The 14183-nt window shown below is 34.8% G+C and overlaps 1 protein-coding gene across 20 annotated transcripts in view; it reads left to right on the forward strand.

Annotated features, from left to right (window-relative positions):
- RNF180 (ring finger protein 180) overlaps positions 1-14183 on the forward strand; it is a 285964-nt gene that overhangs the window by 69844 nt on the left and 201937 nt on the right. For 15 of the 20 annotated variants that reach the window (XR_011966184.1, XM_072605045.1, XM_072605042.1 and 12 more), the window contains one exon: positions 1166-1297. The exons of 3 other annotated variants lie outside the window; for them this stretch is intronic. Coding sequence is in view for 14 of the 17 variants with exons in the window: in XM_072605045.1 (XP_072461146.1) it covers positions 1166-1297 (132 nt within the window). In the remaining 3 variants the exon portion in view is untranslated. Of the gene's footprint in view, positions 1-1165; positions 1298-5708; positions 5849-14183 lie in introns of those variants that run through there. 2 more of the 20 variants (XM_072605052.1, XM_072605051.1) reach the window with 1 other exon arrangement.

The raw sequence follows: 14183 nt of genomic DNA on the forward strand, positions 1-14183 counted from the left end.
AGAAGTTGTTTTAAAAAAATGGGGAGAAGAGGGAAATAAATAATTAGGTGAAGATTTTCATAATGCCTGATGGGAAAAACACACCTTGTATACATTAGCATGTGTTTTATTTACCAAAAGTTTTCTACTTGGGCTCTTTTTTTTTTTCTCATTTTGCCCCCTTCTGGTGTGATAGCTGTCAGGTGTGTTGTTGTTTTTCTCCCTGGGATGTGAATTGAAAAATAAGGTTGCTCTTACAGAATTTACTTTTTCTGTCATCTTTTTTAGGGTACTTAACATTCCCTTAAGTGGTGTACAAGTAGTTATTTTTATACTTATGATTTGAGATAAATAATTTAACTGAGAAAGTAATTTAACAAGTGATATTTAAAGGAAGGTTAAAAATGCTTTCCTTAAAGAAAAATAGTGCTCAGGTAGATTCCAAGTACATTATGATGTCAAAAAAAAAATAAGTTCCTTGTATTGTTTCTATAAAACAATGTTCTGAATTAGCTTAAAGTAAAATTTTGATATGAAAGCCCACATTTGAATGCAGTAATAACAATAACTAACATTTATATAGTGTTTATCATGTGCCAGGCATTGCGTTAAGTACTTTATAATTATTAGCTCATGTGAGATACAGGTTAATGATTATTATGAAAATATTTCCTGAGTCTTCTAATTTTTACTACACATGCTAAGGTATGTAGTTTACTGAGAACAATGTATATATAAGGTGGAAATCATTACATGCAGTCATAAAGTAAGCTTTTCTGATTCTTGCAGCAATTAGGAACACATGGATAAGCAGAATAGATAAGCTGTTAAATTATAATTTAAAATGACTGTCTTATATCATATCCCAGCTTAATGAAAAACATTTATAACTTTTACAATAGTTATTTTTAAACCACTACAGTAATTTTTAACGTGATTGCTTTTTGCTACCATTAGCAGGGGAGGTGATATGGAACAAAGTTAACAGTTCATTATTGTTAGCATTAAAACATTCTACAAAAAGAAAATTAATTGACAGGAAAAAAAAAACATGAATTACCACTATCATCAAATAGAATGGTCTGTCCTTAAATATAACTGATGCAGTGTTTAGAACTTAGCAAAACAAGTTTAGTCATTCCAGTTCTGTCCTAATAAAAAAAAAATACATTAATGTTTCCTACAGATGAAAAGACTTGAAATGGGAATTAAAATGTATAGCCAAGAAGAAGTAGCTATTCTCCGTTGTTGGAAATGTAGAAAATGTATAGCAAATTCCGATTGTTTCACAAATTGTATTGGAAATGAGTTGTCAGAGGTAAGTATGACCTATTCTTTTTTAAAGTATTCACTAAGAGCTTCTTTAGAGAGTTTTGGCTTTCAGGCTACATAAGGCCTAAGCTGGCTTTTATCTTGACCGCTGAAAGTTTCTGAAAAGCTCCTTTTCCTACTGATAATATTCATTAATAACTATAGTTGTGAAAATGTGGTTTGTCTTTAAAAGTTTTTTAGTGTAATATTCTCAAGGTTCCAAAAACAAGGATTTTAACTTCATGAACAAATGACTCTTTAAACTGTGGATAAACCACTAAGCAATAGTGATTACAGTAAAGTCAAGTTTAGTATCCTTTTGGGAAAAGGTAAAACCAAAAAATTTGTCACGCAGTTGTTCAGTTTTAGATAATACCATTATCTTCCAAAAAGTGTCTATATTTTTACTTGATATAATGGAATAAGTATTAAATTTGGAGTCAAGAGGCCTGACTCCTGACCTGGATTCCAGCTTCAGCTCTATTCATTTGCTATGTGACCTTGAACGAGTCATCACTGCTCTGGACTTCTTCAGTTTTCCCAACTGCAAAATGTAGCTGCTAAATCTCAAGGCACCTTTCTAAAACATTTTGCAATATTATGAGTAGTAGCTACATTATGAAAGAAAGTTTAATTAGTTTTATAAGAAATTAGCCCAGGGATCATTATTGGGAGCATTGCAGAAGTCAGATGATGTTGAACTTATTTTCTAATCATGTAATTGAAAATGTTAAGCCTTTTTTCAACTTTTTATGCTTCAAATTGAAGCACACGATAAATGTCTTGGAAAAGCAATAAGAAAACTTCAGAATTCATAAAATTTATTTTAAAATTAAATACCCTCATGTAAATCAACTTTAAAATCCCCTGAATTCGTAACTAAAAACAATGCAATTGCTCCCTCTGCTGCCCCATCAATATAGTTTACTTCTGTCTTCTCACCATCCTGCTAACATCATCAATTATGCTGTTGCATAATTAGCCATAAACCAAAAAGCTGTGTAAACATTAAAAACTGAGTATGTTATGCTATTCTAAAAAATCTAAGGAACTAGCTTGTAGGGGAAGTTTTAATTTTAATCTTTGAAAGCAAATGTATTGTTTAAGATACTTTGATGTGGAGTTGGGACTCTAAAATCTGATTCCTTTTCACTTTATCACTCCTAATTTTATATGTATTGATTGTATCTTGTTTCATCTATATTTTTTGTTTTTAATTTAGTAGTTTTGATATTAATTTCATGACTAAATATAACCATATGGTGCCTTTGCAGCATCCAGAACCCTTCCATAATAATGTGTTTTTGAAATAAAAGGATGTAATTTTGCATAGTTAACAGAAAATTTTACTTGGGCATCAGGATGACTCAGGCTTGAGTTCTATCTCTGAAACATAGTGACCATTTTTCAAGCAACTATGCAAGATAGGGATTCTTAACTTGGTGAACATAGAAAGGGGACCATAGATAGATTTCAAGAGCTCTATGAAATTGAATGGGAAAAAATTTTACATCTTAAGTTTCTCTAATATTTGAAGAATTTGGCATTTAATTAAATTATGAATGTAGGCAACAAACATTATTTTGAGAAGAGTTCCACAGACTTCATCAGGCTACTAAAAGGGGCCCACAACACCAAAAAATTCAAGGACTCCTGCTCTTAAGTTTTGAAGTTGTAGAGCAGATATTGACTTGCATTGGTAGAAATAATTCCTCAATTAAGAATTCCTTATACCAATGGGTAGAAGTAAATCTTCAATTAAGAATTCCTTATACAAATGAAATCACAGTCATAGTTCCTGTTCCTAAAAATAAAAAAAAAGTTTCCACATTTACTTTGTGCAAGACATTTTTCTGTAAAACATGGGTGAAAAGTAGTTGATAGTATCTGATTTATAATTAAGGCTTCTGTGTTTATGTCTTATCTTGACCTGTTTTCTTCACCCCAGTTACCAGAAAAAGGAAACAAATCACTGTAGAAACCTTTTTTCTCTTTCTTTCCCCTGTCCTCTATGTTAGTTGCTATAAGTAATCTTTTTCATTGTCATTGAAGCAAAATTTGAACTTTAACTAGAGAAAATGTAATATTCTTTCAATGTGTGGATATAGTCTTCATTATCCATAGGCATATTAGCTTACTCTTTTAATTTAGAAAGAAAATTGTGCCAATTTTCTGGTATGCCTTTGTCAGTTCATTATAATCTCTTAAAGCATAGCAGACTAATAAACCTTTGTTTAGTTTTAGTTCATCCTTTAAAAGTTCACCAATTCTAAAAGGCCAGGGAAGTTAAATTCTCATAGAAGTAATAATGTTTCTTCATTAGTAAAGGGAGATAGAGTAGAACCACAAAAAAAGTGAAAAAGTATTAAAATATTCTGTTAGGAAAACGTGATTTAAATGTGCAAAGCCTGAGAGAGAAAAACTTTGGCAAACATCTTCATGAATGTGATATTGTTCACAGATCTATGTGAAGATTATGTCTCATGCTAATTTATAACCCTCACAGGTCTCCTGTATAATGGACATTCAATAAACATTTCCTGATTAATTTTATTGAGTATAACTTATTTTGGTTATGTTGCATAATTATTGTTATATCTATTAATGTGGGACCCTACATTAATCCTTTGGAAAGGAAACATGAAACTTTGTTTTTGTTAAACTTCATTTAAACTCTTATGTGTACATCAGGCAAATATAACAAGAAAGAATTTTGAATATAATAATTAAATACCAGACAAATATATTTACTAGTTTACAACTTTATTTCCTTAAAGTGCATTGGCTAAGAAATTTTTAGGAGTTAGATTAAATCTATGCAATATCCCTCAAACTTTGGAAATAAATTAATGGTGCATTAATGAACTTTATTGTAATGGAATTAGGTAGAGTTACTAAGAACATTGGCTTTTAGAGAAAAGAACAGTAAAATTGTGTCAAAGATGTCAATCTAAGCAGAGAAGCCACCTGGTATATAGTTAGAATGGAAGACATAGGTTCGAGTCTGCCTCTGACATGTAAGATACCTTAGGTAATGCACTTAAACCTACATGAGCTTCAGCTTCCTCATCAGTAAAAAGCCTGTACTACCTTAAATGTTGTTGTGGGGAACATGAAAAGCTTGGATTTTTGATATTTGTCTTGAAGTTACAATAAAGTCTATGATTGAAATATTATATAAATATCAGGTATTACCAGGTTGGTTGGTGTCTAGTATATTCCTTTTCATTTTGCCACTATCAGCATATGTGTTTTACCAGTTCTTCAAGTACAAGTGGTTACAGAAGTTATCATTTCACATTATCTAATTTGTGATTTATTAAAATTTATTACTTATTTGTGACACATTAAGCAATAAGTAAAAAGCTAATCTGATATATCTGTCTGTAATTTTCTACAAAATGCACTGTTAGCAAATTTCTTAACCTAGAAAAATTGAAGGTAGTAATAGCTAATCAAGAAGTAAAGAGGATGCATAGGATTCAGTTTTAAATTAGTTGATTGGGATGTATTGGAAATTATGACAATAGGAATGCTTTACTTAATAATTGGTTTAAAATTCTAATAGTATTCAAGACACAATTGAAGTTTTAAAAAACTTGAAGTAACAAAGAACATAGAGAATGCAATTATTCTAGATTAAATCACTTAGAATTCATTTCTACCTTTTGAAGGTAGAACCTTGTGATACTATTGACTAGGGAGTGTGGTACATAAATATGAATGGGAGAGGGTTCTCTCTTTCTGTTTCAAGTAGTTGACTTAAAATAAAGCATGCAGTTGGATGAGGAATGATAGAAGTAGCTGGCCAAATAATCACTGGTCCCTATTCACCCTAATAGATGAAAAATTTTGAAAAGGCTGAGGTGGTTAAAAATAGAAACCACATTTGTACATGTGTTCTTTGACACTGAACAGAAATTGTATCCAGGCTGTCCATACCATTTCTAACTCTGTGGCAACCCTTTTATTTTACCTAAGTAATTCAGCTATCCTATCAAACTCTCTATAGATTAGAATACCCAGAATTTATGGAAAAACTGATAAAATACTAAAATCAATATTTTATCTCGGTTCAGCATTATTTATTGAGTAACCAGTAAATATATGCCACTGTGCTAGGGAAGACTAAAATTTTAAATAATAAGTGGTCTCTACCATCATGGTACTTACAAGCTAGTAAGGGTAGGGAAGGGGGATATTCACAGTGAATAGTGTCAGCCATGGCTATTTACTTTAGTGATCTGTTAAGTATGGCCCTATGTATTATTAAACTTAATATATAAGTAAAGTGTTTGAGTCTGAGAAACAGGGTCCTGATCTATCTGCCATGTGCATGTGGGTTACCTAAAAGCCAGATTGCAACTAGATTTGTGTCATGACTGATTGTGGCTTGTCTCATCCTAATTCCCAGGTATAAAATTCAGATCCCTTTGACCTGAGGGAAGAGCTGAAAAAAGAGAGTCTAAGACTCTTTGCTTGCTATTTGCTTGCTGCCAGTTTGCAACTGGAATTCTACTATGACTGACTGACTGGCTTGTCTCCTCTCCCTTCCCAGGTATAAAATGTCCTTCAAAAACATCTGATATCAGTTACACAGATTGTGTCTGAACGCCAAGTGAGCTGAATATTGAGGCTTTATGCTTCAGAGTTTCAAAACTAGGTATAGGCTTTGTTTAGTCCCCTGTGAAACATTTTACTTCATTAGCATTTTAATGTTATATTTTTAATTGTTTACCATATTTTTATTTGATGTAGGACAAGTAGTACCATATGATTCTTTTGATCTAAAGTGGACTATCTTTTAGGGAAGGTTAACAGCTGTAGACAAATAGTTCTTGGAAAGTTTACAGTTAATGTTACAAACAAGAGGACAAGAAACCCACTCCCAAAATACAGTCCTCTCATGTACCAAAAGCACTGTATATTTCTAGGTATTTTAATAATAAATTGTGATTCAGCATCTGTCAAAAGCTTCCTTAAATATCACATATTTGAGAAATACACACTATTAGACACTATTTTTTTTTCTTATTTTACTAGTTCTGCTCCAAATTGTTAGATTATCAGAAACTAAACTGCCTAATCCTATTATTTCAGGATCTCGCAAACATACTTTTACTGAGTTGTGGTTTAACATTATGTTCTCAAACTTACAAAAGGTTAATTCAGAAGTCATCTATTACCTGTATCAGTAAGCACCCTGAAATACATGGGGGGGGCCTGCTATCACAGGTTCTTTGATCTGCTTTTCTAAAAGGAAAGGCAACTTTTGAGGGGTTAACAATTACTTTAATCAAGCACATGTATCATTCTTTTAACCAAGCACATATATCATTCAACTGCACCCTGAACTTGAGAGAAAGTACACAGAACCAAAAGTCAACAGACATGGCTTCCTCTGCCTGACCATCAGCAGATGGGCTCAACTGTTTGACCATAGGTACCAGAGAGAGAAGCACCGACATCTGAGTTTTCCAACTCTTGGGGGGCTCTTTAGTGGCTTCCCAGAGTCTTTATCTGGTCAGACAAACACTTCCAGTCTGTAAACCCCAAAGTAAAATCTTGCCCTTAGCATATTTATATACGTTTCAGAGTCAGAGGGCATAACCCTCTGATCCAGTGCCTTAATAGAAAAAACAAAAGGTACTTGGGACCCTCCTACAAAACAACTCTCCTGATCAAACTTCCTTCAATGAGCAGGAATGGGTGGGGAAGATCTTCTTTAATCACATTATTCAATCAGAGGCACTTTTAGTAAAACAAAAACAGCAAAAGATCCTAATTTGATTGCCATCACAACACCTGTTTTTCTTCTTTAATAAAAAGTTGGTTGGAAACAATGTCTGTTATATTATATGTAATTTCTTATCCAAGAAATCCTTAAATTTGTTGGAGAAGGGGGAGAAATCATTCCTCTTGTTATTTTATTTGCCCTTTCTTTTTGTGTAAAAAATGTAACCTAACAAGTGGTGTGCCTAGAGCCATCTCATACCTGCTTGGGAGAGCTGATTGTTAAATTTTTATTAGTGTTTGCATCTCAGAAATTAGCAAAAACTACAAATCAGAGTTTGTTGTTTTTTTTGTTTGTTTCATTGCTTATTTAGACTTAAGAAAGTGATGGATGAAATGTCAGTAATGCAGGTTTAACTTAAAATTATTTCCTACCTACATTTTTTTTTTCAGAGAACTGGTTGTTAAATATTTACCAGCATACTCCTGTCTAACATTTTCTCTTCTTGACTGAGAAACCAAAAAACTGAGTACAGAGTACTCTAGTGGGTAGCCATCATATTCTAATACTACATTAATAATAACACATTTTAATACCATAATTAATTCTAATTCCATAATTCTAACACCAGGAATTTTAAAGGGAAAATCCAGAAAAAGAGGCAGTAATAAAATCTGTAACCTCAAATGCTTATACAAAACTCTCAAAAAGTTCAGAGACCACACAATAGGATCTAAAGGTCCTTATCCAGGGGGGCAAATCTTATCTCATTAAGACTAGGTAAGATGAAACCTACGACTGGAGTATGACTCTGAATGGATATACCTTTTAAAAGTTGAAAGGGGTGTGTGTATGAGGTATATTCATGTGAGGAAATCCAGGATCCAGATGAAGGGAAGCATGATGGAGAATATTTGAGTGACTGTAAAAGGAGACATAAAAAAATTATTTGGTCATTTGAGTGTACTACAGATTACCTGAATAGAAAGACGAAATAATTGGAGGGTTTGGGAGAAATCACAAGCCTGGAGGAGACATGATGTAATAGTAATAGATTTCTTCAGTGTTCTAGACATCTGCTGGAGCTCCCTATGGCACAGTGATAGTTTCATCCTTTGAAAGATGAAACAGTCAATAAGGAGAAATTCTGTTCTGATCTGACTTTGAAAGAGTTGTTGAAGTACAATTGATTAGAAACTTGGGGGAGGAAATGACCACACAGTCTTAGAGTTTGTAATAGAAAAGGGTTTGAAATTTAGGCATAGTCTGACATAGATTTACTTAGATTAAAATGTTTCAGGGAAAGTCAGTTGAGAGTGGGAAATTGGGAGGTAAGGGCACATGGGTGAATGAGAGATGTTCAGAAACAAAATTAGGAAAATACAAAGGAAAATAGTTCCAGTGAAGAGGAAAAAATGGGATTTGTCTGAAAAGACTAATATGGACTTATAGGGAATTTACCAACCAACTTAAATTTTATTTAGTTAAAAAATATCTAATGAAAAGAAAAGTCATTTTTCTCTCCCTCCTTCACTCCACTATTGGAGGAAGAAAAACAAGACCCTTGCAACAAATATGCATAGTCATCCAAAACAAATTCCTATATTGGCCATGTCAAAAAAGATATTATTTTAGAAGAACTGTACAGAAAATGGAAGCAAGTTCAGGTCATAGAAAATGAATATAAAGAGCATGGCACAGTCCTTTAAGAATATTGTTGGGAACACCAAAGCTCAGAATGAGATGAAGTTGGCAAGGGAAGCTAAGAATAATAAAAAGGGTGCTTTTAAAGCAATGCTGAGAGAAAAAGGAGGCTCAGACATTTCTTGAGATGGATGAGATGACAATACCTGACAAAAGAGAGATGACGTGTTCAACTCTATTTTGTTTGTTTTTTCACTGCAAAAGAGAACAAATTTTACAGTGGAAATGACAACAAAAACAACTAACCTGAGTTCCATATCCAAGATAAGTAAGACAGCAGTAAGAGAACACCTAGATGCTCTTGATGAATTCAATTAGTTACATCTAGTCCAGATTAGCTACAACCATAGTTTGTTCAACCATTCAGTAGTTGATGAGCATTCCCTCAGTTTTCAGTGTTTTGCCACCATGAAGAAGGCTGCTATAATTGTTTTAGCATATGTAGGTTCTTTTCCCTTTTTTATGATCAGACCTAGTAGTGTCATTGCTGGATCAAAGGGTATGCACAATTTGGTGGCCCTTTGGACATAGTTCCAAATTGCTCTCCAGGGTGGTTGTCTCAGTGCACACCTCCACTTGGAGTACATTAGTGTCTCAGTTTTTCCACATCCTCACCAACATCTATCATTTTCCTTTTTTTTTTTTTTTTTTAATATTAGCCAATCTGATTTTGTGTGAGGTGGTACTTCAGAATTGTTTTAATCTGCATTTCTCTAATCAAGTGATTTAGAGCACTTCTTCATGTGCCTATAGATATATTTGATTTCTTCATCTGAAAACTGCCTATTCATATCCTTTGACCATTTTTCCAATGAAGAATGACTTGTAGTCTCATAAATTTGGCTCAGTTCTTCATATATATCTGAGAAATGAGGCCTTTGAGAAATGAGACACTTGCTGTAAGGATTGTTTCCCAGCTTTCTGCTTTCTAATATTGTTTACATTGGTTTTGCTTATACAAAAACTTTTCAATTTAATGTGATAAAATTACATATTCTGTATTTTGTAATTTTTTCTATCTCTTGTTTGGTCGTGAATTCTCCTCTCCATAGATCTGATCCTTGGTCTTCTAATTTTATTGCTTCGTTGTCTGTGGGGCAAGATGTAGTTGCCTTCATAATCTTTTAATTAGGTCTGGTTTTGCTTTTACTTTGTCTAAGATCAGGATTGTTACCCCTGCTTTTTTTTTTCTTCAGTTGGGTTATAAAAGATTTTGTTCCAGCCTTTCACCTTTATTCTGTGTCTCTCTCTCTGATTGAAGTATGTTTCTTCTAAACAGCATATTGTAGGATTCTGGTTTTTTATCTATTCTGCTATCTGCTTCTGTTTTGTGGAAGAGTTTATCTCTTTCACATTTACAATTATGATTACTACCTGTATATTTGCCTCCATCCTGTTGTTCCTCCTGTTTGTCCTCTCTCCTTTCACCCTTTCCCACCTCACCAGTATTTTGTGTTGGTCTACCACTTCCCCCAATCTGCCTCTCCCTTATGTCACTCCCCAACCCCCCCACCCTTTTTACTTAATATTCTTCCCTCCTACTTTCCCTGTATGATAAGATAGATTTCTATATTAAACTTATTGCGTATATTATTCCCCCTTTGAGCCAACACTGTTGAGAGTAAGGTTCAGGCATTACCCATCACCCACCCTGCCATCTTCCCTTCCAGTGTAAAAGGTCTTTCTCACCTTTTCAAGTGTGATAATTTACCAGATCCTACCTCTCCCTTCTGTATCCTTTGTACTCTTCTTTCTCATCCTTTCATAATTTTTTTGGTCATTCCCTCAAATTCACCTTATGCCCAATACGTATTGTCTGTATGTCTGTATTCCTTCTGTTTTTTGTACTATTAGTGTTATAGTTTTTAGGAATTACATGTAGGGATATAAAATAGTTTAGCTCTGTTGACTCCCTCATGTTTTCTTTACCTGTTTATGTTTCTCTTACGTCTTGATATTGCAGGTCAGATTTTTGGTTTAGTTCTAGTCTTTTCCTTATGAAGGCTTGAAATCCTTTTATTTCATTGAATGACCATTTTTTTACCTTGATGTATTATGCTTAATTTTGCTGAGTAAATGATTCTTGGTTATAGTCTTAGCACCTTTGCCCTCCAGAATATCACATTCCTTGACCTCTGATTCTTTAATGTTGACCTGTCTGGGCTTGTGCAATTCTGATTGTGATTCCCCTTTCTTTCTGGCCACTTGTAGTATTTGTCCCTTGACCTGATAGTTCTGACATTTGGCTATAATGTTCTTTGGGGCAGTGATCAGTGGATTCTTTCATTGCCTATTTTGCCCTCTGGTGCCAGGACATCAGGGCAGTTTTCCTTGATAATTTCTGGAAAGATGCTGTCCAGATCTTCCTTTTGATTATGGCTTACAAGTAGTCCAGTGAGTCTGATGTTGTCTGTCCTGGATCTGTTTTCCAAGTCACTTATTTTTCCATGAGGTAATTTATATTTTCTTCCGTTTCTTCAATTTTTTTGAATTTGTTTGATTCATGATTTCTCCTAGTCATTAGCTTCCACTTGCCCAGTTCTAACTCTTAAAGTATTGTATTCCTCAGTTAACTTTTGTAACTTTCTTTCCATCTGGCCAATTGTACTCTTTTTTTAAAAAAAATTCACTTATTTTTCATTTTCAGCATTTATTTCCCCAAGATTTTGAGTTCAAAATTTTCTCCCCATCTCTCTTCTCCCCCTACCCCAAAACACCATGCATTCTGATTACACCTTCCCTCAGTCTGCCCTCCCTTCTATCACACCCCTAACTTCCCTTATCCCCATCTTCTCTCTTTTTTTTTGTAGGGCAAGATAGATTTCTATACACCATTGCCTGTATTTCTTATTTTTCAGTTGCATGTAAAAACAGTTCTCAAAATTAGTTCCTAAAACTTTGAGTTCCAACTTCTCTCCTTTCCTCCCTCCCCACCCATCTCCACTGAGATGGCAAGCAATTCAGTGTAGGTTATATATGTGTCATTTTGCAAACGACTTCCATAATAGTCGTGTTGTGTAAGACTTAACTATATTTCTCTCCATCCTATTCTGCCCTCTATTTATTCTATTCTCTCTTTTGACCTTGTCACTCCTCATAAATGCTTACTTCTAATTATTCCCTCTTCCCATTTGCCCTCCCTTCTATCATCCCCCCCCACCCTGCTTATCCACTTCTCTACTTTTCCTGTCTAAGACAGATTTTCATACCAAATTGAGTGTGCATGTTATTCCCTCCTTAAGTAAAATGTGATGAGAATATGCTTCACTTTTTTCCTCTCACCTCCCCCCTTTTCCCCTCCATTTAATAAGCTTTTTCTTTCCTCTTTCATGAGAGATAACCTGCTTCATTCCATTTCTCCTCCCAATGTATTCCTCTTCCACCCCTTGATTTTATTTTTTTAGAAATCATCTCTTCCTATTAAACTCACACTGTACTCTCTGTCTATATATTTATGTGTATAATATCTCCAACTTCACAAATAATGAGAAAAGTTTCAACTTTCAAACATTATCTTTTCATGTAGGAATGTAAACAGTTCAACTTTAGTAAGTCCCTTATGCCTTCTCTTTCCTGTTTACCTTTTCATGCTTCTCCTGATTCTTGTGTTTGAAAGTCAGATTTTCCTTTCAGTTCTGGTCTTTTCATCAAGAATGCTTGAAAGTCCTCTTTTTCATTGAATGACCATTTTTATACTCAGTTTTGCTGGGTAAGTGATTCTTGGTTTTAATCCTAGTTCCTTTGTCTTCTGAAATATCCTATTCCAAGCTCTTTGATCCCTTAATGTAGAAGCTGCTAGATCTTGTGTTATCCTGATTGTATTTCCACAATATGCAAATTGTTTCTTTCTGTCTGCTTATAATATTTTCTCTTTGATCTGGAAATTCTGGAATTTGGCTACAATATTCCTAGAGTTTTTCTTTTTGGATCTCTTTCAGGAGGTGATCGGGGATTCTTTCCATTTCTATTTTACCCTCTGGTTCTAGAATTTCAAGGCAATTTTCCTTGATAATTTTGTGAAAGATGATGTCTAGACTCTTTTTTTGATCATGGCTTTTAGGTAGTCCCATAATTTTTAAATTGTCTCTCCTGGATCTATTTTCCAGGTCAGTTGTTTTTCCAGTGAGGTATTTCACATTGTCTTCTATTTTTTCATTCTTTAGGTTTTGTTTTGTAATTTCTTGGTTTATCCTAAAGTCATTAGCTTCCATCTGCTCCATTCTAATCCACTTTTTCCATTTGGCTAATTCTGCTTTTTAAAGCATTCTTCTCCTTATTGTCTTTTTGGACTTCTTTTGCCATTTCAGTTAGTCTATTTTTAAAGATGTTATTTTCTTCAGTGATTTTTTTTTTGAGGTCTCATTTAGCAAGCTGTTGACTTGTTTTTCATGATTTTCTTGCATCTCTCTCTTCCCAGTCTTCTCAATTTTTCTTCCACCTCTCTTACTTGATTTTCAAAATCCTTTTTGAGGTCTTCCATGGCCTGAGACCATTGCATATTTATTTTGGAGGTTTTGTATGCAGAAACCTTGACTTTGATGTCTTCCTCTGATAGTATGCATTGTTCTTTCTCATCCTAAAGGGTGGAAGAAAATATCTGTTCCCCAAGAAAGTAACCTTCTATAGTCTTATTTTTTTTCTCATTTTTGGGCATTTTTGCAGCCAGTTACTTGACTTTTGAGTCCTTTGTCCAGAGGAGGGTATACTCTAGGGACCTGTAAGTTCCCAGTTCCTCCAAGGTGGCACAAACAAGGGAGAGGATATTATTCCTCTCCTGTCCTGTGCTCTGGTCTGGGAGCAGCCACAAGCACCTTTCTGCCCAGGATCTGCGAGTAGGATTCCCTCTCCAGAGACTGCACCAGCTCCACCAGCCAGTGCTCATTTTCACCCCAGGACCACCACTCAGGGCTGAGATCCAGATCAGCTGCTCTATTCCCCCAGTGTCTTTAATCTGAGGACTATAAAAATGGACACTGCAGCCGCCGGGGGCTGGGGCTAGGGCAGGACCCTGCTCCCTTCTCACCCAGGTAAAAGAGCTTTCTCACTGACCTTTGAAGCTGTCTCTGACTTTTGTGGGTTGAGTAATCTAGGAACCACAACTGCTACCTGTGATTCTGCGCCCTGAAGCCTGTTTCAGTCCTGTCCAAGCCGCACTTTGTGGCCAAAGCTGGGCTGCACTCCGCTCTGAGTGCGATAGACCTTTCCTGTCAGCCTTCCAGGCTGTCTTGGACTGGAAATCTCTTTTACTCTGTCATTTTATGACTTCCACTGCTCCAGAATTTGTTTAGAGTCATTTGTACAGGTATTTTATGGGATGTGGAGGGAGAGCTTCTACAGGTTCATCCTTGTGCTCCACCATCTTGGCTCCACCCAGCCAACTGTACTCTTTAAGGAACTGTTTTCTTCAGTTGATTTTTGTATCTCCTGTTCCATTTAGCCAATTCTACCTTTTTAG

This window comes from Notamacropus eugenii, chromosome 4 (genome assembly GCF_028372415.1).
Source record: "Notamacropus eugenii isolate mMacEug1 chromosome 4, mMacEug1.pri_v2, whole genome shotgun sequence".
Taxonomy (NCBI): domain Eukaryota; kingdom Metazoa; phylum Chordata; class Mammalia; order Diprotodontia; family Macropodidae; genus Notamacropus; species Notamacropus eugenii.